The 10,462-nt window shown below is 63.2% G+C and overlaps 2 protein-coding genes across 5 annotated transcripts in view; one reads left to right on the plus strand and one right to left on the minus strand.

Moving 5' to 3' along the window:
* The window catches only part of FAM234A (family with sequence similarity 234 member A), a 27,402-nt gene extending 23,736 nt beyond the window's left edge, over positions 1–3,666 (plus strand). Inside the window, exons 3-10 of the mRNA XM_045286015.1 lie at positions 756–964; positions 1,122–1,254; positions 1,395–1,524; positions 1,708–1,851; positions 2,109–2,184; positions 2,291–2,446; positions 2,776–2,878; positions 2,960–3,666. Coding sequence (XP_045141950.1) covers positions 756–964; positions 1,122–1,254; positions 1,395–1,524; positions 1,708–1,851; positions 2,109–2,184; positions 2,291–2,446; positions 2,776–2,878; positions 2,960–3,171 — 1,163 coding nt within the window. The 3' untranslated portion in view covers positions 3,172–3,666. The remainder of the gene's footprint in view (positions 1–755; positions 965–1,121; positions 1,255–1,394; positions 1,525–1,707; positions 1,852–2,108; positions 2,185–2,290; positions 2,447–2,775; positions 2,879–2,959) is intronic.
* An 871-nt stretch (positions 3,667–4,537) lies between these two features.
* On the minus strand, positions 4,538–10,396 carry RGS11 (regulator of G protein signaling 11). Of its 4 annotated transcripts, none has more exons than XM_045285979.1 (17): positions 10,334–10,396; positions 9,982–10,078; positions 9,856–9,906; positions 9,619–9,725; positions 9,022–9,073; positions 8,850–8,908; positions 8,596–8,672; positions 8,197–8,278; positions 7,498–7,566; positions 6,712–6,735; positions 6,547–6,608; positions 6,343–6,456; positions 6,147–6,262; positions 5,983–6,070; positions 5,773–5,911; positions 5,467–5,549; positions 4,538–5,393 (listed from the first exon to the last, which is right to left on the minus strand). In XM_045285979.1, the coding sequence occupies exons 1-17, from the start codon at positions 10,394–10,396 to the stop codon at positions 5,288–5,290; spliced, it is 1,389 nt and encodes a 462-aa protein (XP_045141914.1). In that variant the 3' UTR covers positions 4,538–5,287. The 4 variants fall into 4 exon arrangements, with proteins under 4 accessions (XP_045141914.1, XP_004705826.2, XP_045141915.1 ...); XM_004705769.2 differs by having other exon boundaries at positions 6,712–6,741; XM_045285980.1 differs by lacking the exon at positions 9,856–9,906 and having other exon boundaries at positions 6,712–6,741.
* Positions 10,397–10,462: the final 66 nt, after the last annotated feature.

The raw sequence follows: 10,462 nt of genomic DNA on the forward strand, positions 1-10,462 counted from the left end.
CTAAAACTGTTCTTTAAACTACAAATAAAATGTTGCAAGTAAAAAAACCAAAAAGCCCCAGTGCTGAGTCCATTCGGACTCACAGGGACCCTGGAAGCCAAGGCAGAACTGCCCTGTGAGTTTCTGGGGCTAATTTTTGTTTTAAATCGTTTTATTGGGGGCTCGTACAACTCTCATCGCAATCCATCCATCTATCCATTGCGTCAAGCACATTTGTACATATGTTGCCATCATCATTCTCAAGACATTTTCTTTCTACTTGAGCCCTTGGTATCAGCTCCACATTTCCCCCCTCCCTCCCCATCTCTCCTCCCTTGATAATTTATAAATGATCATTATTTTTCCATGTCTCCCTTCACCGATGTCTCCCTTCACCCACTTTTTTGTTGACCGTCCCGCAGGGAAGGGGTTTTATGTAGATCCCTGTAATCGGCTCCCTCTTTCTGCCCCACTCTCTCCCGAGACTAACATTTTACAGCAATAGAGAGCCCCTGCTCTCTCCCATGGAGCTACTGGGTGGTTCCCACCTGCTGACCCCTGACCATCAGCTGCCCAGTGGCATAACCCGCGTGTTGAGTGTCTGAAAAGGCGCCAGGCCCTCCATCATGGAGTGGATTCGGAGAGATAAGCAGGGAGGAGAGGAGGCCGCAGGCCACCCAGTCATGGGCCTCCGGTGTGTTTCCCCATCACACCAAATCCTCCCAACCCCACCAGGGTGCTCCGCCTGAGGGTGCTGTGAGCCTGCCGAGCCCCAGTCTTTGAGGCTCCCCATGAGGCTGTGCCCAGGGGCCACGAGCTGGGTGGCACCACTCAGGGGCAGTATCTCTGTGTAGGGGACACCCTGTGGAGCCGTGCAGACAGCCTCGGCGCAAACACGTCCACCCTAAGTGACATGCTCTGGGCACCTGATGTGGACAGCGACGGGCTCTCAGACCTGCTAGTCCTCACCAGGGAGGAGGAGGAGGTACACTCAGGCTCGCCCCACCACCCCCACCCTCTGCGCCCCCCACTCCCATACCCCCACATCCTACCCTCCCTGCACTGCCCCCGTACCCCAACCCAGGCTGGACCCAGGGCCTCCACCTGGGCACCACGGGCCAGCAGGGCCTCTGCCGTTGCAGGCCAGTGTCCACTTCTACTCGGGCAGCAGCGGGAGCCCGGTGGGCGGCAGAGGCCGCCTTGGCGCAGACTGTGAGGGCAGCGCGCTCCTGCACATCACTGGCACTGGCGCCCACTACCTGCTCTTCCCCTGCGGTGGGTGCCAGGTGGGAGGGAGGCTGGGGGTACAGCTGCTCCAGGGGAACCTAGAAGGGGGGGCTGGGGGAGGGGAGGGAAGTGGGCAGAGCTGCACCTCACCCCGCCCTGGGGTGACACTGCCCCTGTGTCCTGGACAGCCGGGTCCCTCTGCTGCCGCTCTGTGAAGAGTCTGCTGGAGGAGGTGACAGGGGCAGCAAGCCTCCTCCAGACAGACGTGCTGTGGGAGCGTGCCATCAACGCCTCCACCTACAGGGTATCCTTAGCGAGGTCCGTGCTCAGCCCGCCTGCACCCGGGGCGGGGGCGGGGGCACTTCCACTCAAGAACGCCCCCCATGGGGACCGTGATGGGGAAGGAGGCCCCGGGTGGACTGGGCGTCCCTCCTCTTGTTCTGAGAAGGGTACGTGATAGGCCAAGGGGCCCAGGTCACTCATGGAGGCCTGTGCCCCCAGCCCCGGAGCCATCCTGTATCAGCTGGCCATCCCTGGCCTGGGGGCTGCTTCAGACTTGCTTCTCGTTGGCTCGGAGGCCTGTGTGCTGCTGAACGGACAGGACCTGACGCCCAGATGGACCCTCGCTGATGTCCAGGTCTCCAGGTGTGTGCAGGGGCCACAAGCAGCTCTGGCTGTAGCATGGCGTCAGCCCTCCCAGAGGACCCAACCCCACAGCTCCCCCAGGTCTCTAGGTGTAGCCCAGGCAGAAGCAGGCTAGGGGTGCTTGCCGGGGCAGGGGGCGCAACCCAAGGTGGGGGTGCCTGCCCCTAGGAATGAACATGGGGTGCTTGTCCTGGGGGGAACAGGGTGGGGCGCAGGCTCCAGAGACCCTCTCTGTTAATAACCTGCTCTTCTTCTAGGAAACCTGTCCTTGGTCACTACAAGCCAGACACCGTGGCAGTGATGATTGAGAATGGAACCAGCACCGACCGACAGGTAGGACCCCAAGGGCCCCGCCTGCCACCCTCATGGCCCACCTGCCTTGGGACTGTTGCTGGTGGGGAGGGGCCCTGACTGCTGCTTATGGCCACTCTCCTCCCAGATCCTGCTCCTGGACCTCAGCACAGGTGCCATCCTGTGGCATCAGCCAGTCCCCGGCCTCCTCAGGAGCCCCCCATCTGCCAGCCTGCTGACAGCAGACCACCGCTCAGCCTTCTTCTTCTGGGGCTTCCCCGAGGGGGAGAGCACAAACCAGACGGTATTGGAGGGGGGCGTACACATGGGTGTGGTGGGGAGGTACACAGACAGGTGTGGGCCACACTGGACCAAGAACACCGGAGAAACAGACCACCCTGAAGCTGACCATGGGGAGCCATGTGGGCAGGGCTGAGCACCTGGGGGTCTAGTCACAGGAAGGAATCAGGGTCCGGTGGGCAGGCATGTCTGGGGGAAAAGACAGCTGGCATTTGGGGGTTACCTGGTAGGACCCCAGTGGACACAGCCCCTGGCATGGTTGCTGACCCAGCGTGTCCACAGGGGTGGCTGGCATCGGGGTGGCCAGCTAAGTTCTGGGTCTTCTTACACCAGGAGACGAGGGACACCCCCCACAGCCTCTACATGGTCCACCCCACTCTGCCCAGCGTCCGCCTGGAGCTGACCAACATCTCCGGCAACATTGTGGCCTTCACAGGTGAGTGTGCCTCGTGGGGTCTGGGGTCCCGACAGGGGTCCAGGTCAGGATGGGGCAGCGCTGATGGCCGTGTCCCCACAGCGGTCCTGCTGGAGCCGAGCCGCCACGCTGCTTACGTCCTGCTGACGGGTCCTGAGAGCCCAGCTGCCCCAGGCCTGGTCTCCCTGGCCAAGCACAAAGTGAGAGACAGCATTGCCAGCAGCAGGGTCATGCGCCTGGGTCATGACCAGGCCAAAAGCGACCAAGCCATCAGAGACCGCTTCTCCCGGCTGCGCTACCGGAGCAAGGCCTGACGCCAGAATTAAATCTCCAGAAAGCTGTCTGCCTGGTCTCCAGACCGCCCTGGTTCTTGGCAGTGCTGCCACAGGGTCACTGCCTCGTGCCCCCACCACCCTGGGGGCCATGCCCACCGGCATGGATGGGGGGCATTGGGGCCAGCTGCCCTCTTCCCTCTCCTTGACCATCACCATTAGACTCACTCCGTGCCCTCACCACTTCTCTCCAGGCCAAAGCCATTCTCGTGCGGTCCCAGGCATCCCCACAGGTCCCGTCCCTTCAGAGCACCGTCCCTGTGCCAGGGCGCCTCCTACGTGGCTGAGTGTTGCACTGATGGCCCTGACCCGGCCTGTGAGGAGGGCCGTGTGCTGGTGGTTTATACTGTGACCTGCTCCTCCCCAGTGCAGCCATGGCAGCTGGCTGCCTATCCCAGCATCACTCTGTGCCTTGCGTCCGGGCTGAGGGCGCTCACCAGAGACCAGTGAATAAACCGTGCACTGTCCTATCCGGAAGCCCAGGGAGCGGTGGCCTCTGTATATGCTGCAAGGGAGGGGTGACCCCTGTGTGTCTGCTGAGGAGGGCAGAGCACTGGTCGCAGGGCCCAGGTGGTAGGCCAGGGAAGAGGACACAAGGCTGCTGACCAGGCTTCTGATTGGTATGGGAGGGGCAGCCAAGGAGGGACAGGGGCCCCTGCACCTACTCAGCCCCCCTCCCAGACCAGGCAGATCTGAGCTAATGAGGTGCAGTCTTGAGCGGTGTGTGGGTCTAAGAGCTGCCCAGGCTGTGTGCTGCAGGTTCTCCAAAGCGCAGGGACCCCAGAAGCTTCCCAGACACAGCCCTGGATGCCCTGTCAGTCAAACGGGGGTCTAGAGAGGGGCTCCTGCCAGGACACAGGTCCTAGTCCCCGAGAAGGCCCCACACCGATGGTGCCTGCCACACATATAAGGGGTGCTGTGACAGTCATCCCGACTGAAACTGCTGGCTTGGACACCCATGGGGTCCCCAGAAGCACTGCCCACAGGCCTCTCACCAGCTGCAGGGCAGGTGGGGCTCTGAGTGGCCAGGGCCTGGGTCCCCTCAGAAGTGACGGGAGTCCCTCTACCTGTGGCCCAGGGACTTTGCTGCCCTGTCATTGTGGGCCCCAGAGGCTGGCACAGCCTCAAGTGGATGGATAGGGCGTGGGGTCTCTCCCGGCCTAGTGATCTCCAGGCTCCACTTGCCCTGCTGTGACCCGCATGACTGACCCCACGCATCAGGACATGCTCCAGGCACCTTGCAAAGCTGTCTCCATAGTCCTCAGCCCCGCACAGCCTGTGATATCCTCACCCTCACCGGTACACACCGACACGTGCACCGGCATGGGCACACATGCAATACACCAGGCCTGTGCCAAGGTCATTTATTTCTTGGGGAAGGGCAGGCCCTCTGGGCCGTGTCTGAGAGGAGGGACTGAGCACCTGAGGTCCACTACCACAAAGGCACTGCCCCTCTCGGCAGAGACCTGCCCAGTGCTCCTCTGGGGGTCAGCCAGCAGAGCCATCTGTATGCAGATCTGCGGGGCGTCTATAGGGTTATGGGCACATCCTGCTGGACCCTGGGCAGCTAGGGGTCATGGGTGCAGAGCCTGCAGTGTGAGCAACTAGGGACCACGGACTTGGACCTAGGACCCTGGACAGCTAGGGGTCATGCTGGGGCAGAGCTGGGACCTTAGGCAGCTGCAGGGTCACCGTAAGCTGGGTGTCTTCAGAACCGGCTTGAGACTTCAGTCAGTAGAGGACAGTGCAGGCAGACTGTGCGTGGGCCTGGCTCGATGCCAACTTCCCTGTGGGTACCACCACTGGCTGTGTGTCAGTGGCCTAGAGTCCGGACTGGCCTAGTGATCCTGAGTCTGTAGGTACCCAGGGCTCACGAGCCCCCTTCTCAGGGAGGGTAAGTGGGCCCAGGGTGCAGGCCCCCAGTGGCTGAGGATGTACTCAGCCCACCCACCCCCAGTCCAGTGCAGTACCTCCCCCTGGGAATTGAACCTGGAAGGAGTTGAGACCAGGAGGGTGGACCGTGAGTGCTAGGGCCCACGGGGCATTGGGCAGAGAGGGCTGCCTGGGAGAAGGCCAGGGGCCCAATAGCTACCCTCACCTAGGCCTCCCCATCCCCACCCTCAGGGGCAGCTCCTCTGGGCTCCCCAGAAGCAGGCAGGAGGGTGGGGCTGGAGCAGCGAGGCTTCCTCATGAATGGGAACACACTGTGAACAAGAAGTGGGTGAGTGTCTTGGGGGTGTGGGGGGGCATGGGCACACAGGCACAGCCAGCACTCACCGTCTCTTGGCCTCGGGGGCAACCACAGCCCCCTCCAGCAGCGCTTGGTACAAGTTGGACTTGAGGAACCGGGGGTAGGAGTCCTAGAAGGGGTGGAAGCTCTCAGCCCAGCCTCCCCTGGAGCCTCCTCAGCCCACCCCCTGGTAAATGGTTGACAGTGGGGGCAGGTGGGGCTGGGAAGGCCCTGTGTGTCAATGTGACCTTGTACCCGGTGAGTGACATGTTAGAAAGCAGTAAATAACAGCCTGCCCTGAACACTGACGCTGTGGTGAGGTGGGCGCCCGGAGGGGCGCCGGGCACACCCACCTTCTTCATCAGCATGTAGATATGCAGCTGAGCATCGTCCAGCACATAGCGATGCGGCCGGCGCAGCCCCTCTAATGTCCGCTCCATGGTCCGGCTGTCGATGTTGACCCAGCGGGCTGCCCCGGGCGCCAGGAACTGCCTGGGGGGACATGCCTGTGGGTCTCAGCCAGGCAGCCACCTCCTGGCAGCCTCCGTGCCCACCACACTCACTGGTACACGGTATCCACCAGGGCAGGGACGCCGGCCTGGCCACCACAGCGCAGCTCTTCACAGGCCTCCCAGAAGCTGAGGTTCTCGGCTGGAGGGCACAGCAGGTCAGGGGTGTCCAGGGTACAAGGCGGGGAGCGTGTGGGGATGGGGCCTGAGCTCCTCACCGCTGAACTCCTTGCCGAGGAATTCCATGAACTGGGCACGCCCCATGGGGTCCTCCAGGAGCTCTGAGAAGCTGAAGGCCCATCGTGCCACACGTAGCCTCGTGGGCACGGCCACCCTGGGGGTGGTCAGGGGTCACTGCCTACTCAGGCCACAGCCCCCCAGGCCCCCGTCGGCCTCAGCCCAGCCCCAGCTCACGTGGGTGCGTTCAGGGCCCAGTAGGCCGCATCGTCTGTAATCCAGGGGTTGCTCGGGAGGCACCCTGCCATGATGGGGTCGTGGGGCCCATACTGGCTGCTGAACCTGAGGTACCTGAGGGGAGGGAGAGGCCACAGACAGGACTGTGGGGCCAAGGGAGGGACTGGGTTCCAGCTGGGGTCTCCGGCCACATGCCCCACTCACGCCTCCATGCAGACAGAGGACTTGACCCGGTTCCTGCCCAGAGCCAGTCGGCAGCGCTCCACCTGAGGGACGGGAGCCCGCAGCCCGTGAGGCAGGCCTGGGCTAGGACACTGCCCGGGCTAGTCCCAACTCCCCCGGCTCCTCTCCCCCTTCCCCGGGACCTACCTCCCGCCTGTAGAAGTCCGAGTTCTTTGTCTGCAAGAGGCCGAGGAGCTGAGTCAGGAGAAGGCCTGATGAGACCCCAAGAGCAGCTCAGCCCGGTTCCTCTCACTCAGGCCCCTGCCCTCCCCCACCCCCTCTCCTGGAAGTCTGACTCTCCAAGGCCCCTCGAAGGTGGGGGGTTCTAAACAGCAGACTTCCAGACTATTCCATGGGGCCCTCCAGCTCCCAAGTAGCTTGAGGCTCTCCAAATGTGAGTTAATATTTTGTTTTCAGATGTGTTTTAATGATTCTTTAAAACACACGCCCAGTGGGGTTCCACACAGCCGCATGCTGCTCACGGAGACCCCAGGCTCAGCCCACTGTGACTGTGCTCAGACCTAGGGGCAGGGCTGGGACCCCCTGGCTGCTATCTGGAGAGCCCTAGATGGCCATGGGCCCTCCCGGCTCATCCACACTCAGGAATGCCCAAGCCTGCTGCTGCTGGGTGGTCTCCACCAGCTCTCTGCTGACCAACCTGCTCCTGAGAAGTGCCCCTTCCCCCTCCCCAGTGTCCACTGCACTTACTTGTATCACAGGCAGCAGAGGGGGAAAGAGACAGTTAGGGGGGACAGAAGGAGGCGAGGCCAGGGGACTGACCAGGGGCCCACCCTGGAACAGGCTATGCCATTTTGGTGACAGGACAGGAAGACAAACAGCCCCCAAACACGAGGCCCCAAAGAGTTAACAGTAGTCGCCCGGGCATAGGGGTGGGGTAGCACTGGTGGTAGAGGAGGTGCATGGGGTGCTCACCATTTGCACTCGGCTGGGGCTGCCTACGCCCCGCTCTGGACCCTGCTCCAGCACACTGGGGACCCCGGGCTGCAGAGCAGCAGTCACTGAGACCCCACAATCTGCAGCCCGTGGGATTCCACACGCTCAGCTTAAGGGGCTCCATGGCCCCCTCATGCTGTGCCCAGGGTTGCCCACCTCTGCACTTTTCCTTGGTGACTTCCCTCCTCTGACCTGCTCACCCACCTCTGGGGCCCCCTCATGCAGCCTCACCCACTCACCCTGAGTGGCCCCAGACAGACCTAACCCCTCGGCCGCCTCCTGTGACCCCCACCCTCACCCTTGTGACCCTTGCTCTTCGCCCTCAACGCTGTGTCCATCCACCTGCCCATGTGATCGGTAGCCCACTGGTCCCTCCCCCCTTTCTGTGGGCTTCTCCCCAGTGGTCACAACAATGTCCCTGTGGCTGCCCCAGCTGACCTGGTCACCTCATCCCCCTCACAGCAGATCTCAGGCCACCCATCAGGGCCCCACATTTGCTGCCTAGAGAGGGTTCCCACCCTGGACTTGGAGTGCCCTCAATCAGACCATGGAGAGAAGCAGGCCCCCTGGGTTCCCCTCCTCCCCACCCGCCTTGTAGTTCTGAGTCCCAGGCTTGGCCTTGACACCTATGCCCCAGGGACCCTGAGAGGCTTAGACGAAGAGAGGGGGTGGGCTCACCGGGGGCCTGTTCACTAGCCAGTACGTCTGCTCCTGGCAGGCGACCACCAGCCTGTCACCCTTGCGCCGCCTCTTGGCTGCCCTGGGAGGTCGAACAGGGTTGGAGGAGCCGCGCCCAGCACAGCGCCTCCCGACCCAGGCAGGGTCCACGCAAGTTGGGGGCCGCCTGGGTCAGGAACTGGTCGTGGGTGGACCTGGGCACGGCCCAGGGCAGACTGTGGGTGTGGCCAGTGAGGGGTGGGTCAGGCTGGAGGGGCCCTAAGGATGGGGGTGGAGCCATATGAGGGCAAGGCCATGTGGTGTGGGCAGGGCTTGGCCTGGATGGGTGTGGCTTCGGTGGCTGTGGGTGGGGACAAGGTGTGAGGTGGGCGGGGCTGGAGGCCCAGGCCGTGGCCTCACCGCAGCTGCTCCCGGGCCTGCATCAGCACCAGATCCCACGTGTGGCTGATCTTCTTGTGCAGCTGGTCGTAGTGGGCCTGTAGGGGGCGGGGGAACCAGGCTCCCTTCCCACCTCTACCTCCAGGACAGGGCTGTGTGGCTGGGTTATCAGGAGGCGGTCAGTCTGGGCAAGGTACATGCTTTAATCCTGGCCCTCCCGAAAGCAGGGCCAGGACTGCAAGCTTTGAGGCCAGGGGTCCCTCTGCTGGACCCACCTTTTCATGGTCCAGCAGGACCCCATGTTTGCGGATGTTCTTCTTGGCCAGATAGATGGCTGGAAGGAAAGGGGGAGTGGGCTGTAAGGGGAAGATCCCACGCCGCCACACCCCCACACCCCCGCAGCACCTCCCTGAAGCTGCCAGTCTCAGGGCCCCCTTCTCTCCTCACCATAGTCCAGCTCTGCTGCTGGAGACAGACTGCTTGTCCAGAAATACGGCGTCTGGCATGGGCAGGGACAAAGGCAGCCAGGACCCCTGGGCCATGGCCACTGAGTCACCCCTACCTCACAGCCCCTGGGAACCAGTCTGGGCTGGGGGTGGCAGAGTCTGAGGATCCTGCAGGCCCAGCTGACCACCAGCTGATGTCCCCCCAAGGGCTGGTGCCCAGATCCATGGTCCAGGTTGGGAGGGAGGCAGCCATCAGCTTGCGGCTGCTGTAGCGTGCTGGTCAACTGGTGCCCAGAGCCCACCATTCTCTTCAGGTGTGGGGCACAAAGAGGTGGGGCCTGAAACCCCCAGAACCAGAGGCATGCTTCCATCCCCCCTGTATGGTACTACTTGGTGGGGGTAGGATGCAGCTGTGGACGAAGGGTATGAAGCTACCTTACTCCAAGGCAGGGATTTCAGGGTAGGGGCAATGGACACCTCCAGCCCCTGATGATGTCACCACCCCACTCTTATTCTGGCACGTTTCCATCACCCCGCCCCCACCCCTTCCATGGGGCTCCACATCTCAGTCCCACTTTCCCCAGGTCCAGAGCCTGACCTGGAACCTGTAGGGGGTCTGGTCGGGTCGGAGGATGAGGCAGTGGGGGTCTTGAAGCGGGTAAATGTATCCGTATCGGACCAGGAGGGTTCCCAGGTGCAGGGACTCTGGGGAGGGGGGGGATGCGAATGAAGGAAAGGGTACCCTGGGACGAGTTCCCCTCCTCCCCCCAGCACACGTACACACAGCCCTAGCCATCAACACTGGCCTCCCAGTGCCTGGTGTCGCCTCACCCACCCTCCTCGGAGACGGAGAATTTCTGCATCAGCCAGTCCACAAGGTCCTTGCCTGCGCAGGAGAGGTTGGTGGGGAGGCGAAGGCAGGCTTGTCACCCCACCCCCCAGGGTCGCCGCGGGGCCTCACCGGTCACGACGTGCGGAATGACGGTGACCAGCAGGCGCTGGTTCCGCATCTTCACGCCCTGGTCGGGGTCCTGCATGCTCACGACCACCCGCTCCATCTGGCAGAGAGGCCGTAAGGAGCTACCCCGGCCGCCCCCTGTCTCCCCACCCCCGCCCTTCCCCAATTTCAGGGACCCGGATCAGCCGACTCCCAGAGGGGATTAACTCGCGGTGGCGGCGGGGGAGGGGTCGGTGTAGGTCCCCGAGGGCCCTGCAGCCCAGCGCCTCAACGACACCCCCTCCCACGACTCCTTTTGGTCCTTCTTGAGGCCCGAGAATCCTAGGGACAGCGGGACCCCTCGCCCGCCACGCACCTTGCTCAAGCACGGCATCTGCACGCGGGGGCGCACGCCGAGGGGCGCGCAGCTGGCGGCCATGGCGACGGGCGCGGCCGGGTGGGTCCGGTCCAGCCCGCTGGTCTTCGCCCCGCCCGCGCCCGCCCT

This window comes from Echinops telfairi, unplaced genomic scaffold (assembly GCF_000313985.2).
Source record: "Echinops telfairi isolate 266 unplaced genomic scaffold, ASM31398v2 ScPeMD7_5;HRSCAF=22, whole genome shotgun sequence".
Taxonomy (NCBI): domain Eukaryota; kingdom Metazoa; phylum Chordata; class Mammalia; order Afrosoricida; family Tenrecidae; genus Echinops; species Echinops telfairi.

What these genes read in the sequence shown, in the direction of transcription:
- RGS11 (XM_004705769.2), bottom strand. Translation starts at nt 10,396, where the DNA reads ATGGCCGCCAGCTGCGCGCCCCTCGGCGTGCGCCCCCGCGTGCAGATG. An exon ending in AGATGCCGTGCTTGAGCAAG is followed by an intron (nt 10,079 to 10,333) that starts GTGCGTGGCGGG and finishes CCTCTCTGCCAG; the next exon opens with ATGGAGCGGGTGGTCGTGAG. An exon ending in TGGGCCCTGAACGCACCCAC is followed by an intron (nt 6,263 to 6,342) that starts GTGAGCTGGGGC and finishes GACCACCCCCAG; the next exon opens with GGTGGCCGTGCCCACGAGGC.